The sequence below is a fragment of the Andrena cerasifolii genome, chromosome 10 (genome assembly GCF_050908995.1).
Source record: "Andrena cerasifolii isolate SP2316 chromosome 10, iyAndCera1_principal, whole genome shotgun sequence".
Lineage (NCBI taxonomy): Eukaryota > Metazoa > Arthropoda > Insecta > Hymenoptera > Andrenidae > Andrena > Andrena cerasifolii.
In genome coordinates this window covers 2,334,061-2,351,803 of record NC_135127.1, presented here as the reverse complement: position 1 = coordinate 2,351,803, position 17,743 = coordinate 2,334,061, and the positions used below count along the sequence as shown (strand labels likewise).

General features: G+C 36.8%; 1 protein-coding gene across 15 annotated transcripts in view; it reads left to right on the top strand.

Moving 5' to 3' along the window:
* Bru3 (CUGBP Elav-like family member bruno 3) overlaps positions 1–17,743 on the top strand; it is a 516,822-nt gene that overhangs the window by 426,101 nt on the left and 72,978 nt on the right. For all 15 annotated transcript variants that reach the window (XM_076821684.1, XM_076821678.1, XM_076821681.1 and 12 more), the window contains one exon: positions 17,362–17,441. In XM_076821684.1, the coding sequence (XP_076677799.1) occupies positions 17,362–17,441 (80 nt within the window). The remainder of the gene's footprint in view (positions 1–17,361; positions 17,442–17,743) is intronic.

Genomic DNA, 17,743 nt, shown 5'->3' with positions numbered 1-17,743 from the left:
CATTAAGCATTACAATGATAAAGTACTTGTTTATATAGGTATGTAAATATACCTATATATAAAAACAAAATGTTAATTTTATTTTCAGCTCTGACTGGTTCAAGCATTCTTTCATATCACGGCATAAGAGCACTCGTTTACAACGAGAGAGTGCTCTTAACGCAAGAAAACAGTATTTCAAGGTTCCTCCTAAAACACTCTCTATTCCAAAAAGTGTTACACTTTTTTAGAGATTTTATTTCCCATGAAAAAAATTCGAAACGGTAACTTCTCGGACCTAGTCTATATTAGCACATTCTGCACTGCTGAGGCCACGAACGTTTCCCTTTCATCTTGGATTTGTGGTGAAACTGCAAATCTCTTATACTGAATTCTTAGTTGTCCCACGTGTCAACTATTTTCTCTGCCTCCGTTTCTGGACATTTACATTTCCATTTGCGCTTCTTCTTCTGCCGACATTTGGGGGCTTCTACGCTCTGGTTTCATCTCGCAAACATAAAAATCGCTAAACACACAAATGTTTATATAGCAAGTTTGTCAGCATTTTTAATCACGCCCCTCGCCCTACCTTTGCTCCCGCTTGTCTCACATGCTCTCTCTGCCCTTTTATTTCCCTCATATGTGGAACAAATGTGTGGGCGTACACTTACGCCTGCTCGTTTTAGCACGTTTTTGGCTACGGCGCAAACGAGCTCTATGTACTTTGTAAAACCAACCCGTTGTACCAATTACGCGTGTTCGGTTCCCACTCGTACGGATTTAGTAGCTTCATCAATGAAATTGATTCGTTTGGTCCGTTTCCAGTAGGTACGAATGCATACATGCTGCATGTCATGGTGGTAACCCCAACGACAGCTATCGATCATATGTTCAAACGATTTACATAGAATCCCAGTCTGTTCTTTCATATTGGGCGTATTGAAGTACCCGTAGTATTTTGTCGCTTCTATTATATCTCTCAAAGCAAATAATAAATGATTTTCGAACGAATATACGTTATGGAAAGTAATATACCAACGGGGGTTGTTATTAATTTCAGGTTGGACCGAGATTAAAATTGTCACACTCTGCCGTTATTACGATAAAAAGATTTATAGTTCCCTCAGTATACACAACATATCCAATTGTTAATGACTAACTATTCGCATTGTACTTGTTTATATGCTTTAAGGGGTCATTCTACTTTGATCGACCGAAAAAAGAAGCTATTTTTAAAGATTTTTTTCTGAATAAATACGACATATAATGAAACAAATCTTTTTGGAATTTATTAAGCTACTTTTATGTTATACAAAGAAAATTTAAAAAGATTTTTTTTAATTTGTTTCATATGTTTTTTTATAGCGTCAATGTGACACCTACAAAAAAGAGGTATGTTCGTGGCGCAGGTGATTTCCGGGCTCAGGCTTGTCTAAAATATAATCTTCGATAAGATTCTTAATCTGTATGAATGTCGCTATCGCCCGTAGCTCAATTAACAATTTTTGTTGAAAAATAACAGAGATTTTTCTCAGGGAACATTCGAGGAAACACCCCTTTGGGGAACTTTTTCATTCAAACCGACGCCGTTTTGTTATTTCTCAACAGAAATTGTTAATTGAGATACGGGCAACGGCAACACTCATACAGATTAAGAATCTTTTCGAATCTTTTGTTTCAGATAAGCCTGAGTCGACAAATCACCTGCGCCACGAACATACCTCTTTTTTGTAGGTGTCACATTGACGCCATAAAAAAACACTTGAAACAAATTAAGAAAAAATCTTTTTAAATTTGATAGTATAATATTAGAGTAGCTTAATAAATTCCAGAAAAAAATATTTCATTATATGTTGTATTTATTGAGAAAAAAAGTCTTTAAAAATTACTTCATTTTTGGTCGATCAAAGTAGAATGATCCCTTAAGGGGACCATCCGGTCTAAAAGTCGTTCTTTTATAATACATTTTTCGAATGTTCAACCTTTTAGGAATACGTGTTTAAAAGGATTTGTCGAAATTCGTAAAATTCTAACTTTAAACGCGCTTTTCTCGAAACAGTGTTCTCAAAACGGCGGGACCTGTATTTCCAAAAATTATTATCCGATTCAACTGAAACTTTTCTCATTTTGAAGAATATACTTCTGGCTAGGAGGGATACCAGAAAAATATACGAGAAATTGGAAATTTATAATTTTCTAAGGCGTTGAAAGGATGAGAAATATAGGAAAAAAGTGATTTTAAACTTCAAGTGTGTTATTTTCTAAACAAAATGTCATTTTTGTAATTTGTTTGGTTCTTCCCCTAGCCAGAAATATATTCTTCGAAATAAGAAAAGTTTCATTCGAATCGGATAATAACTTTTGGAGATACAGGTCCCACCGATTTGGATCAATTTTTTGACGCCTTGACTGTAACGACTCCCCAGTGCCGTCTGCAATGATTAATTATAAAACAAAAAATATATTTCTACAATCTAAGACATCCTTAATACAATGCAAAAAGCCCCATTAAATTATATATAGTAGTTTTCCTTTAATTAATTCCTAAATATCACCTATTTTTCAGGCTCTAGACTGGAAGGCCCCTTAATTGAACATATCAAATCCTGTACCCAATACCCATCCAAAACAATTAAAAGGTGTTGCGAAAGTATCGAAACATTCCAACACCTTAAATTATTCAAAATTCATATCACGATACTACAATGACGCTTGCTGATGTTGTAAATTTAATGAAGTATACTAATTATCGTGCGAAATTTTATTACATAGTGTAACCGTTTTAATTGGATCTCCAGAATTTGATTCCACTATTTAATTGTATTTGAAGTATGGTACGCAGTTTCGCATTATCAACAAATCTCTCTACGTTTATCAAGTCAATAAATAACACAAGCCAGGACGTAGTATGAGCTACAGTTTTGCGTCACGGCATCGGTTGATAGCAAACCCCACATAAACTAAATATTCTACGTCGTCGCGCCCAACCACGAATTCCCACGATTGTTAATGTATTTTTTCATTCGGCCACTGACCCGAATCCATTAACGAAATAAATAAAATACCCACCCGTTGACACAGAAACGTTACGATAACGTCCCGACGCGTGTCACCAACCCCTTGCCAAACGCGTTCGTAGGTGCGTGCAAACACGTATCGAAATGGTAGAACATCCTTTTGTCAGGGATATTTATTGTGTGCCCAGTTTCACGCAGTACATTTTCATTATCTTATTTTTTTTTTATTAGATTAAACAGCTGATGAATTTGTTATTCTGTACTCTGGAGCGAGACATTTCTTTATTTATGCATCCGAATTCCTAGATTTGCAACAGAATATAAATAATGCGCTCTAAGAAAAGCATTAATTACATTGCAAGATTAACCTGATCTTAAATGCTGTGGGCGAGTTTTCACATTCAAATTTTACACACATTAACTTGTATTTAAAAAAATATTTGGTTAAGTATTTGTCATTATTTTTTATTATTACCTACAAGATATTATACAGTATGAATTGTGAACATTTGATTCGCGTAGGTGCCATCCAGCTCGAACTATTACAGAAGCAGTTGTTACCAACTTATCGCGAAGTTCAACGTTTGTTCAGATTTGGGATACACGAGTTGTAAAGTTTCGAACAGTTAGTCAGGCACATTTTTTGTCCGAGTAAAAACTGAGAGCAGAGCACATCGATCATATAGTTGCTATTTTTCTTTATACTGGCCGTGTTACTTTGACGGCAAAATAAATAAAAGTTCGTTAATTCCTTGCGGAATCCAAAGTTTCTCGAATAAGCTACGGTACCGATAATCTCTTCGGCCGTGGCCCTTAATCCCGAAAATAATTAAATTCGGACGACCTTCGGATAAATTCAATTATTAACTACCATCTGATCGATAAAGGATGTAAGTTTTCTAAAAGTTCCGCAACTCTTATACGTCGAGCTAATACACTCAACAGTTTTACTTTTTTCTCTAATAAATTATTTCGAAATTGGGTTTGTATAATTTCCTATGAATATGTAGAGTCTCTGTTAAAAAGAATATTTGCCGAAAAGAGTGCCGGTAGAAATTGAAAAACGAATTGAAGGATATTTCCATTTATTTTATATTATAATATAAAAATACAATTTACGGAAACCTTTTTGGGCCGAAAAATAGGCAATTCTTTGTGAATTTTTAGTACAAAAACGGTTCGACAAATTAATTTAAGGTTTGGCAGACTGTTTTATTGCATCTTGAACCATTGTTCTGAATTTTTGTGTGACAGTGAAAAAAAGCATGGCAGATTTGTATCTCTTTTTGTAAAGAGCGTTGAAAAATAATGGGGTGGCCCTGGCGTTGACGAAAAGTACTGTAAGAGTTATCCGAAACATAAAAAGGAAAAGAGATTCTTAAACTATATGAATGTGACAATGGCTGGGATTTATTGCCGTATCTGTTACCGTTCTTTTTTTATTTAAAGAAATTTTCCCGATTTTGAGGCAAAACCTTTCTCAGACTCAGATCAGGGTGCTTCATCTCCTTCAAAAGTCTGCCATTTTAACCTTTTTTTTATTTTTCTTAATGCATCTACTACCACCCATATCCACATTCATATAATTTAAGAATCTCTTTTCCGTTTTCTGTTTCGGTTAACCCTTACAGTACTTTTCGTCAACGCTAGGACCACCCCATTATTTTTCAAAGCTCTTTTTGTATCTGCCATGTTTTTCTTTTCACTGTCACACAAAAATTCAGAACAATAGTTCAAGATACAATAAAATAGCCTGCCAAACCTCAAATTAATTTGTCGAACCGTTTTTGTACAAAAAATTCACAAAGAATTACCTATTTTTCGGCGCAACAAAGTGCAATCCCTCCTTAATAGATTTTAGAGCTAGACTATGATGTCCAGACTGTTCGGAACAAGAGTGTTTTGAAAGAGATATTGCGTGTTATATATGGATGGTTTCGGTGGTTCAGAAAGTGGGGGTTGAAAGGGATGAGGCATACGGACCAAGGTACAAGGATGAGTAATAAGGGAGGATTGAAATCACAGGAAAAGGAATTCAGGATATTTGCTATTGCTATTTCTAGAAGTAAACGAATGACTAAAACAAGAGAAAAATAAATTTAAGTGGCGTTGGTATACAACAGCGGAATAAAAGCAACGGTCGCATCATGAAATACAATCAAACGACAAATGAATCCTAACTCACTCTTCCAACCGCTCTTACAAGGGAAGATCCGAACCCGAAAAAAATTTGAAACTTCGTGAATATGTAGGGGATTTCCTCCTGCTTACAACGCAATTTTTGTTTGCTGCCCAAACTCAGTCTAAGGGGGTGAAATTAACTCCTGAAAATTCGGCTATTTTCCGATTTTATTTCGTAACTCGCGATCTATAAGAGATAGAAAAAAAGTTCCAAGACAAAAGTTACTTCTTTTAATTAGACCTATCATTTGGCTACTTACAGTTCTTACAGTTCGCGAGTTATAGCACAAAATCGGAAAATAGCCGGAATTTAAGAGGCCAACTTCACCCCCTTAGATTGAATTTGGGCAGCAAACAAAAATTTCGTTGCAATCAGGAGGAAATCCCCTACGTATTCACGAAGTCTCAGAATTCTTTGAATTCCCAGGTTCGGGATTTTTCCTTGTTAGCCAAAAATAAGTAACTCTTTGCCAAACTGGTTTGAATTTAATTCATTACAAAACTGGCTTCTCTGTAATTCTTATAAATGCTAAAGCGCACATAGCGCCACCTAGTTTCTAAAAAACTATCGTCATAAGATTGAGTCGAATAAAAATAACCAGACTACGTTACCCCACTCGTGTAACACTTATTCATCCACTCTACCTTCCCACGTTCCACCGAATTAGCTTCACAATGAAATAAAATGAGCGCGCAAGCTGTTGCCAATTTGCGAAATAAATTGCAGCGAATCGCCTCGAAATTGACTGCAGAGATGAAATCGCAGCTGACAGTTAATCTCGTAACCGAAGTAAAATGGGAAACCCATCTCCTTCTATACACAGGGCTCCATGGAGAACCGTAAATACACGTCTCTCTAATACGATCAAATAATAAAAAAAAAGAGCCGTTCTGCATCCCCGTTAAGGACATTTCCGCGCGTGTGTTGGAAAGTGTAGCATTCGCCGATATACTCGCGCAAAGAGCGCGCGTTAATGCCCCGTCGATCGGGCGGGGGAGGGGTTGAAGGGGCGGAGGGGGCCGCAAAATAAACTTAGACATGTTTGCCGAGCAATCAAATATATGAGTGGAAAGTCTCGCAGGCGTTATCGATTGGTTCGAACTGACTGTGGCGGCACAGAGGCGAAGAAGGAGAGAACACTGGCACGAGGGGGGTCGGCGAGGGGTCGACGGAGGGTTCGAGACGAAATGGGAACGGGGGAGATCCACAAGACTGGTCTACATCGACGGGGGCGGAGGGCTGAGCGGTTTGTCCAGTGTTTGTTGTTCACCGTTGTTCAAGGGGCCAAACATAGTTTTCAGCCAGGCTAGAAGGAGCCGCCGGAGCAGTGACACACACGTACAACCGCGTGCACGCGTGCGTTCGCACACCCCTGGATGGTACATATAAATACATGTCTACGTGCAGACTTCGTGCGTGCTTGAGTATGTGTTCGGAAGGGGATGTACGTGCACACCCACGCACATGCACGTACCTATAAGTACGCAAACTTTCGAGAAATTCGACTCTTTTATTTCCGCGCGCCCTTACTCCCGTCTGCTTCGAAACGGCGAAGAAAAATCTCAGGATCGCTTCGTCTTCGAGAGATTTCGCTTGCGCGGGGAGAAGCGGCAGGGGTGGGCCAGAGCGCCGTGGAAGCTTTGGACAAATTCTTACGATGTCGCTGAGCGACAAGGACTTGAGTCGTAAGAAAATCTTGCCCACCCACCTGCACCCCCGAATCGCTTTTATCTTCGCGTCTGGACGCTCTGCGCCATTCTTCTCGCCGAATACTTTCACGAAATATGTCGGGGTGCTGAGGGAACAATTAAATGCCGGGCGATTTTATGTTCGGCAAAAATTTAAATTTAATGGTACGCTGCAGTGACCGTGTATAGTGCCTCTACGAGCTATAGTGACTTAGGTGTGAGGTCACTCAGCGGGGTCTTAACCGATATCCTGCTGGGTATGGGCCGCTAAACGTGGCCCCCTACTACCTCTTGCAGGACTGTGTTTAGGGAGGATCAGGACAAAACCGGGGCCCTATAAATGAAGTGTTACATCTTCGATTTTAATAAAATAAAATAGAAATTGAAGATACTGTTTATCATTATTAAAAGACACCAATTAAGCTTTCTACTGGCTATTAAAAATTGTCTCATTGTCAGCACATATTAAATACAAATCCATTTCAGTAAGGTATATGTACTGCATTAGAACAGTAGGAATATAAATTATTTTATATTAATAACTTATTTTACTCTTTAGGGCCCAGGTTTTGTCCTGGTCTTCCCTAAACACAGTCCTGCAAGAGGTAGTAGTGGGGGCGCGTTTAGCGGCCCGTACCCAGCAGTGTATCGGTTAAGACCCCGCTGGGTACCTCACACCTAAGTCACTATAGCTCGTAGAGGCACTGTACAGTAGAGACCACGGTATGGTACGTGTAGCAAAAAGACACGTGTACATGGGTACACGTGTATTACATATATCCGTACCTCGATCCGTATAGCTTTTAATACACGGGTACCCGTGCACTATTTCACGTGTATTTAAATACACGTGTATCAACGTATTTGCTTATTTTGATCAGAATTGGGCATTAACTACGGGAGAATGGGCAATGGCGGTCATTTAAGCAATAAGTGTAATAAAACCGAGTGATGTTTTTCAATTTTAAGGATTATCGTTGCGTCTAAAAAGAAACTCGCTTATTACCAGTAATGCCTTAATTTTTTGTATCAAAATAGGTAATCGATTAAATAAATCTTGTTAATTTTATAATTGTGTTATTAGTTACAATCTGAAAATTTGTAAAACCATACTTTCCGCATATTATTCTAGTAAATATATTTAAATACATTAATTCTTTTATGAATTTCGCAATCCCTCAGAGTTCTGGGATATCTATAGATATTAAAAATCAGACGAATCAAAATACGGATACGTTAATATACGTGTATTTATAAATACACGAGTATCTAAATTCACGTGTATTTAAATACACGTGAAATAGTGCACGGGTACCCGTGTACTAAAAGATACACGGATTGAGGTACGGATACGTTTAATACACGTGTACACGTGTATTTAAATACACGTGAAATAGGGATCTCTACTATACAGTCTGTCCCACAAGAGCGCGTTCCTCGTAGCCACGGCCCTGTACTTTAAGAGGCAGTGGGTCCGTGAGAATTTGGAAGGGAAAAGTGTATTTTACTACGCTGATTAACACGCGTGGCATTTCAGTTTGCGATTCCGTAGGAAACAGGCGATTTTTAAGATGAAAGCTCCGTACGTTTTGCCGCTTTTGACGCACAGTGGTTCGAATATACTACATGCTAGCTGGACAAAATTATTTTTTCGCGATATTGGGTTTATATGGGGTGCAAATTGTATCAGTTTATTACTTCCCCAAAAATATCAATAAAATAAAAATATGACTAATTCAGTAAAGGAAAAAGAACAAACCGACAGTACATGTTGTGCTTTAACTATAATTATCAGTTATAACATTATGATTATTCATGTAATTTCTGAGTTTTCTGTGGAATTTGAAAAAAAAAATTCGAGCCACAGTTGACTCACCTAACATAAAATGGCTATTAAAACAGTATTTTACTACATGTTCCACGTCGTTCCACGCAACAAGGGTTGAATGTACGGAAAGTAGAGACTTTTTAGTTTTTTTTTAATCACATGATCGATCTGCAAAAATTTGCGAAACTATATTTTGCGAATTGTTTTCGAGTACGACGCTCGGCAGGAGAGATAGCACAGTTATTTATATTTCAGACTCTATACGTATTATAGATTAACTATAACTATAAGTGTGCTATTAATATCCTGTTAATTACATTACATTACATTATAGAGTCTGAAATATAACAACAGTGCTATCTCTTCTGCCGAGCGTCGCACACGAAAAAAATTCACAAAATATAGTTTTGCAAATTTTGCAGATCGATCGTGTGATTAAAAAAAAACTAGAAAGTCTATATTTTCCGTATATTCAACCCTTGTTGCGTGGAACGACGTGGAACATATAGTAAAACACTGTTTTAATAACCATTTTATGTTAGGTGAGTGGCTCGAAATTTTTTTAAAACTCCACAGAAAACTCAGAAATTACAGGAATAAACATAACGTTGCAACGGATAATTATAGTTAAAGTACAATACTGTCGTTTTGTTCTTTTTCCTTTATTGAATTAGTCATATTTTTATTTTATTGATATTTTTAGTGAAATAATAAACTGTGGTACGAATCCGGTTTGTTTCTAACAATTTCAACCCCATATAAACCCAGTACCGCGAAAAAATAATTTTGTCCAGCTAGCATGTAGTATGCTCGAACCACTGTGCGACGCGGAAAGAAGAGAAGAGCATAGTAACGTTTGCACTGGCCTGCACACTTCACGGTCAAGCAGTTAGGGGAGGCCGGGGCTAAAAGTTCCGATTTCGATAAACCATAAAAAATGGCTGGAAAATAATGTAGTTATTCTCGTCACTATTAACTAATTTCTTGTTAAATTTATTATGCTTTCTGATTTTAAGCTTGTATTTAATATATTGTAATAGGTTTTCCATAGAAAGTAATTTATTTGTGGCTGATCGAAGTGGAACTTCTTACCCCTATACGGGGCAAGTTGTTATCGCATTGGGGTAAGTTATCAGTAAGATATAAGAGTTACCTTTTAACGAAATATTTCATTTTCTAATGAAATAAAACAGAATTTTATTAATAATGTTTATTTGTGAAGGTTCGGACCAACATAAATGTATTATCTTTAAAAGAAAAGCAAATTGATATAATACCATAAACATTATCTTTGGTATAAAAACTATAATCTACTAATCAGTCTTACATTCAACTGTACGTAGGTACCTACTTATTGAGATTTGTACTTGTAGCCTAATGTGGACTCTTGTCCACATCGTACTATTTTAATAAATCTCGATAGAATCATGTGGCAGATAATGAATTCTCTACCGACAGTTTTTATTTATCTTTACGCATAACTTCGATCGAAGTCCCTTTCCCCTTTCATTTATATGTTCGCATCTTAAAGCACAGCAGAAACAATTTATACATTTGCGGCGGGGCAAGTTTTTACGGCAACAACTAGCCCCTACCGAGACATGTAGCAATTTCAAAGACTATTCTGCTTATATATATATTCAAACGATAAACACTATTACACCATGTTCTTAAATGTCATTTGATCCATAAGAACGAATCGATCTATAATATCGACGTTAAATAATTGAAATAGACCAAAAAATAACGATAGAAAATTTTTTACTTATCTGGTACGCGACTAATAGGTCCTTGCTTACAGCCACACAATTCGCTGACGCTATTAAAGTGGGCGACAGAGTGGCGTGATCAACTCACACGGAAAAAAATAATTTAAAGTACAACGCTCTTTTTATTTCCAAGATAGAGCCGTCGGAACAACTTACCCCCGGAACTTTTAGCCCCGGTCACCCCTACCTAGAGAAATTCGAGAAATTAGGTCTTTATCTTCGGAGTATGCAAAACAGTTAGTTGAAAGCGTGCCTAAATGGTGTCAAGCGATTATCGAGAACAACGGAGACGGGACCATATAATAGGTAATTGTAGTTCGTAAAACGTACTTTTCGGAAATATAGACTTTTCTTTAAATTCCTTTCGGAGAGACGAGGAACACGCTCTTGTGGGACAGACTGTAACTAGCCTGAAAATGATTTTATTCGTCCTAAAGGCAGATAGGTGCCCTTATTAATTGATGTTCGACGAGCAACACCTATCACGAAAATAATTATTAACGGGCGAGTCAATGATGAGTATTAGGTTACAGGGAGCACTCGATGCGCAATAGAAACAAATCGACTAACCGTGTCAAATTACTGGGAACCGTGCTAAATTGCTCCACTGCACAGTGTTTCGCGTAATGCTAAAAAGTCAAGAATCTAAAGCGTTCGATCCACAAATTCTTGTATCTTAAAATGTTAATAAAGGAACGTAGGTTTCAATGTAACCCATCATTTTTCCTGGATTTAGAAATTTTTTGTTAAAAATGATGCTTGAAATTTAATGCAATTTTCGGTGCGTTTCTTTAAAAACGTGCTATTTGCCGAACGTTTATCTGATTAATTTGATTTTTATAAGTTATGTTTAGTGTATTATATGACATTCCCAGCTGCCGAAAAACCTTTTTGCAATATCAACAATTTGTCCCAATTTTTTATGTCAAATGTTTATCATCTTTGACTTGAGTTTTAAAAGAAGTACCAAAAAGTACCTGCGTGATTTTTTGTATATTAATTGAGGGAACATTAAACTTTATATTCGCGTCAATTTCAACTGCCCGAATTTGCGAGAAACGGAAAAAATAGCCGAAATCTTTAAGTATAAAATACTTGATAGTAGATGATTCAGATTACTGCGAATCGTCAGATACAAACACAGACACATGTTTCGAGTCCGATTCTGATTTAATTTGACAAACAAAATTTTCCATTTCATTATTATTTATATTGTTATTTAATTTTTTTATTAATATTTTCATTTTTATGTTATTGCTTATGTTTTACTTACTACGTAATGAAAATTACAAACCAAATTCAAGAAAATTTTCGAATGTGTACTAAGTTATGATATTTGTCTCCCAAATGCATATATGTAAAACGACCGCAACGGTTTTCAGGTATTCCTGCGCAACTGATGAACAAATCTTTTCCAACAAAAGTGAGCCAGTATTCAGTTGACAACAAATTGCAAAAGTAAAAATTAATAAAAAAACTTTTTATTCGATAAAAAATCAAGATTACCTCATTTTTTTTTAATTGAACTGCATATTTTTTATACACCTGTCGATGCATCTTTATATTCTCTTTAAAAAAGTATTAGAATACTTAGGTCGAAAATTGATTACTTCAGAAGCTACGAGTTTTTTTCCGAACACCCATATACGCGAAACACTGTGCACTGCTGGGAACTCTGGGGCGAGTAGTCTTTCGTTCGCATATCTGCTATAATTATCATTATAGCAGAGACGAGTTATCCGTTAGATGATAAATGGAATGTCTATATTTTTTTATTTTATCTATTCTAATGTATTGCTGAAGCTTTCTCAATAATCCAGCACAACCACGTTCGAATTATTTGCAATTATACGTAATTAATTCGAATCACTTCTGAATTCTTCAAATCAATCATCCACGACGTATGTATATGTAGGTAATGGAGAATAACTCGAATAATATCGCGTTTGGACTCAGTTTCACCAGCTGAACCTCGCCAATTGATCGGTGATTCCCTCAAAATTATCAATCTTGAATGGGTTTTACATAACGATACGCACGGTCCCAGGGTGTGACGAATACAGTGCGTACAGCAGTCGCCTGTTAGATATCGTTAAAATTAAAATAAGATTGGATTTCATTGGCGAAGTTTTACGCTATCATCTAACAGTTATTCGTGTACAATTACAACGATATAAAAAATTTACCTGCGCTTTCTTCCTCCCTTAGGTAGCTTTAATATAACGACCGCATTATAAAAACGTTTTTTGTATATTCGTTGCCCATAAGGACAGTTGCAGGTACTATTCCTTCTCGAGAATGCTTTCTCGAGAATTTCTTGAAAAATTTTATAATTGCTTATTTCTTATTTCTCGAGAAATACTATAATTTCTCGAGATACTTAAGTCTAGGAAAAATATTATAAATATCATTTATTTTCGTAAATGAAGGTATTACTAATTAATCGCGAACGTATAAACACATCTATAATTTATAATACATCTTATTAATAACATTAGAACCTATATGAATTCCAATAGAAAATCACAGCACCGAAGATTCGATATTATTAACTGCAGAAGGTGCTCTTAAATTCTTATTTAAAAATTTAGAAAAATTGTATACTGAATTAAGTAGCTAATGAGTTTCTTGCGGCTATTAAAGAAGAAATATAGAAAAGAGGAGATAACAGATTTTGCCAGAAAAAAGAAATAGATTCGCTGACGCTACATTAGACGAATTGTGCTATTTAAAAATAAATTTCAAAACCAAAAAGTAATATTTTGCTTTCTACAAATTTTGTATTAAATAAAAAAAATTACCAATTACATTTAATATCTATTCTTTCATTTCCACAAGTTTTGTATAAATTAGACAGGATTAATCATTTAGTTACAGTTGTCTTATATTTTTGATAAATATTATCAACATTATTCCAGAAGTATAATTTTTGCAATATTTTTTTCAATTTCTCAAGCATTCTCGAGAATTCTCAAGAAATATGATCCGATTTCTGATTTCTCGAGAAACAAAAAATATGGAGAAATCAGGAACACTAGTTGCAGGCAACACTGATTAAAACATATAGGTACCAAGAGTTAGATCGTGCCAAATAAAATTTATAATACATTTTAAATATCGCTAACCTGCTTTTTATTCAATCAGACGATCTACTTGCTTCGGATGAAAGTTGTCTTTTCTAGTTGTTGTATTAAAAAAAAAAAATTGTCACAATCTAACCCCTGAAGACGGTGGTAGTATAAGTTGTTAGAAGGACGATAAATAATAAACATAGCGGTAGAGTTCGACATTATTGCTGGTAGAATGGTTGCCAGGTGTGTCTGACAAGAAGGGATAGAAAGCAATGAAACACGGTGACACCAGACAAAACCTTTTAATGAGCACTCGATAACAAATTACCAACTCTGTTTCATTATCCCACGTTATATAAGCGTCCTCAAGTAGGGGTGCGCGTGACGTGCAACAACTGCTCACATTCTTTGTAAATGCCATAATCAATGCGCAAAATATATTTAAATATGGGAGAAAATTTCTCTATAAACGTTACGCAAGTATCGTTAACTTGAGAACCCTTTCGAACGCTTCGCGAAGTCTTAACCATCGAAATATCGATTAAGAGTCTAAAATCGTCTGCCACCCCCCGATGCCATTCGGACAGCGATTGCAAGTTGAAAGGTAGAAATCCAGAACTGCAAAGAGATCTGAAAAAGGTCCAGGCTCTTAAAACTTAAAACAGGGATGGGCGAGACGCTATCGTGTCATACTCCAGCAGGTACGAGGGTAAGTACGCCCTTTTCGCCCCAATTCCCTTCAACCCTGTCCCAGTCTATCCCCGCTGGCACACAGCAGTCGAACCTCATTTATATTTCTGGGCGCGTCCGACCGCCGAAATTCTAGAACTCAATAACGAAATTACTAATTCTGATAAATGTTAATTTCTGTCCTTGTTCCTTCGTGTTCTTCGCACGTGGAGATAAAATATGTCAGATGCCTAATTATGCATAGGTGCTCCTGTTCTTACAGATACTTTCATAATTCACATGCTACTGAAGATATAGAAATTCTTAGAAGAGGAAACGAGGATTATGTGGGGACCTTGTCTCGGAGAAAATTAAGCTTACTTAATTTTAAATAAATTTATCTAGTTTTCGAAGAACGAAGGAGCGCAATTTTTGCGAGAACACAAGACAAAGTGTGGGGAAAAGTAAAAGAAAACATGTATCTATGAAAAGTAATAGATGTGACTTTTATTAACTGAACTTAATATTCACTGGTTGTAGATTCAGAAGTAAGGTAATTAAATTGCACCCAGTATCCTACCCATTCAGATTCGTCCGCGCTGAAATTATTTTCAAGTGGCTGGACAGGGCGGTGTAGATTATGTCGCGACCGGACGTAGATAGAAGTAATTTTTCACGATCGTTGGCTCAACGTGATACGCATCGTTATTGCTCTAAACCAGGAATGGTGTACCGGATTACGGAGCATTTCTCCGTTCGTGGTAAACATCTTTTATTAAGTGCACGTTGCGCTCCACTGGCGCGTCAATTTTTCAAAGCACCCTCGAGTTCTTTGTCTTCGCGTCTCCATCTAACTATAACGATAAGCGCACGTGGCAGGGAGGCAGGGGGCGATTAATCGTCCCATCATCACCGAGTATGGTCTCGGCTCTATGACAATGGCGGAAACGGAACTCCTTTTGCTCTTCACTCGCCAATCCTCCCCGAAGATAAAACGATTTTCACCCCTCCCGAATATTCAGTGTACCGCGCGAACTTTCGTGTACGAAAACAAAATTGAAAGTAGAAACCTGCGCAATGGTTACGGGGAAATAGCGAATTTGTTAATGAACGAAAAATAAAAATTCAATGGGCGTCTCGTTAAACTAAAAGTGCGTATAAAGGTACTGCGATATTGGCAACTGGCACTAACGAGTGAAGAGCAGAAAATGCAGTGGATTTTTAGGTGTTTGGAAATAAAAGAGGGAATAGCTTTGCAAGTTTTGGAGAGTGACAAATTTTGAGCGAAAGAATTGGGAGAGGTTTAAACACAGAGGCTTGAGACAACTTTAAGAGCAATTCTATTATAGCAGCGTTGCTCCGATGGGCGGTCCGAGAGCCCGAGCAGCCATCGCGTTTTCCAAAGCTCGCGTGGAAGGGGGCGCTCGAGACCAATGAAATTGCGGGCATGTAACGGGTGGGGGAAACTCTAGTAGTGTGCGTGTAGGCTCGTACCCGTAGGCTTATATAACTGGGACTCTTGGAGCCCCAGTGTTCTACATTTTAGGAATTGGGAAAATAAACAGGAATTGATTAAGGATTAAGGGGTCATGCTCAGTGAGGAGGCCGAAAAAAAGGGTGGTCTTTGGAAATTTTTTACTCAGAAGCTATAGCACATTTCTCAAAAAATCTTTTTTCCTTTTAAGGATTGCATCTAGTACCGTGCATCGTAATTTTTTTATTTAAAAATATTTATCAATAACTAAGTTATTGTCCATCACTCGAAGGTTCTCTCAAAAAAAGGCTTCTGCGGTGACCACTGCTGCTCGAAAGTCGATCATCTAAAATAAAAAATTCAGAAGAATTTACTTATTATATTATATTATCTAGTATTTGAACGAATGATTTTTTTATCCCGTGCTTAGTTTTCTTTTAATTGGCGAAAATCAGGCACGATTTATGATAAAAAATGAAACTTTTACTTTAAACATCAGCCATTTTTTCCCAAATCAATATTTCGAAAAATCCTTCGTTCAAATACTAGATAATATAATATAATAACTAAATTCTTTTGAATTTTTTATTTTAGGTGATCGACTTTCGAGGAGCAGTGGTCACTTCAGAATCCTTTTTTTTTTAGAGAACCTTCAAGTGATAGACAATAACTCAGTTATTGATAAATATTTTTATGTAAAAAAAAATTACGATGCACGATATTAGATGCAATCCTTAAAAGGAAAAAAGATTTTTTGAGAAATGTGTTATAGCTTTTGAGTAAAAAATTTCCAAAGACCATCCTTTTTTCGGCCTCCTGATTGAGCATGACCTCTTAAACAATAATATTATATAATTGGATGGAATAGGCTTGAACGGTCCCACTTACACCTCTAATTAACAAAAAGTTTCTTATTAAACGATTTTTATTCAGCTTCAATCCTCTGTTTGTTTGTTTGTTTGTATGTTTACACCAGAAGTCATTTAAGAAGGAACCCGTTTCGCGCATGTAGAATGAGCTCATTGGCTTCAAAAAAGCGTTGGTGGGGGTACAGCCAATAGTGGCTACTCCCGGCACCAATGAGCGTCAACCTGCGCAGAAGCGGTCTAAACTCGTCGGTCGGCAGGTTCCTTCTTAAATGACAGGGAGTTTAGTTCAAATCTAGAAACTCAATTTTAACTCACTTCCATCTATCCAATAGACTTGAAACTCTGGAGGCATGCGTAGTTTGGATGACAATACAAAATTATGAAGAAGAAAAAAACCCAGGGGTTTAAAAAAATACCCAGTCATCAATAAATGTAACCCATAACCACAAATCCAAAACGACTTGAAATCAGCCTATAACCACAAATCAAATCAATTTAATCGACATTAAATCAGCAACTTCGTTGGTTTCGAGCGTCCCCTGCCACGCGAGCTTTGGAAAACGCGATGGATGCTCGTGCTCTCGGACCGCCCATCGGGGCAACGCTGTATTATAGATAACTCATATGTGAGTTGCCATATTGAATTAATTTCGAAATTGCCTCGACTGTTTTAACCCGAAATGTTTAATGATATTTCGCGGAAAGGGTGGCAGACACTTGTTAGCCTAGAGGCGCCAACTCTTCAAATCCGCCCACGAAGAGACATATCAATAAGCCAGTATCGAAGAATAACGAAACATTTCTTTCTGTTCCAGGCTGTGCATTCGTAAAACTTTCGTCACATCAAGAAGCGCTAGCGGCGATCAATTCTTTACACGGGAGCCAAACTATGCCGGTGAGTCTCGCTGTCTTTATACCTTATTTCTTATATCCTGAAGTACAACTTTAAAAGTGTATCGCAACGTTCCAATGGTATTGTGCATTTGAAAGCAAAATACATCGTACCTACCAATAAATGTTGTGTCACGTGAATTTAAAAAAAATTACGCGTTCTTCGTAGTATGCTAAATTAGAGTGGTGAGAGTGATTAAGTTTTACGAAATAAAATTAACGTACTTGGTGTAGAAACCAACGTTTTTTAACTAGAAGAGCGTTTGTACCTAGATGTATCTACATTTGGATACTTATCTCACACGC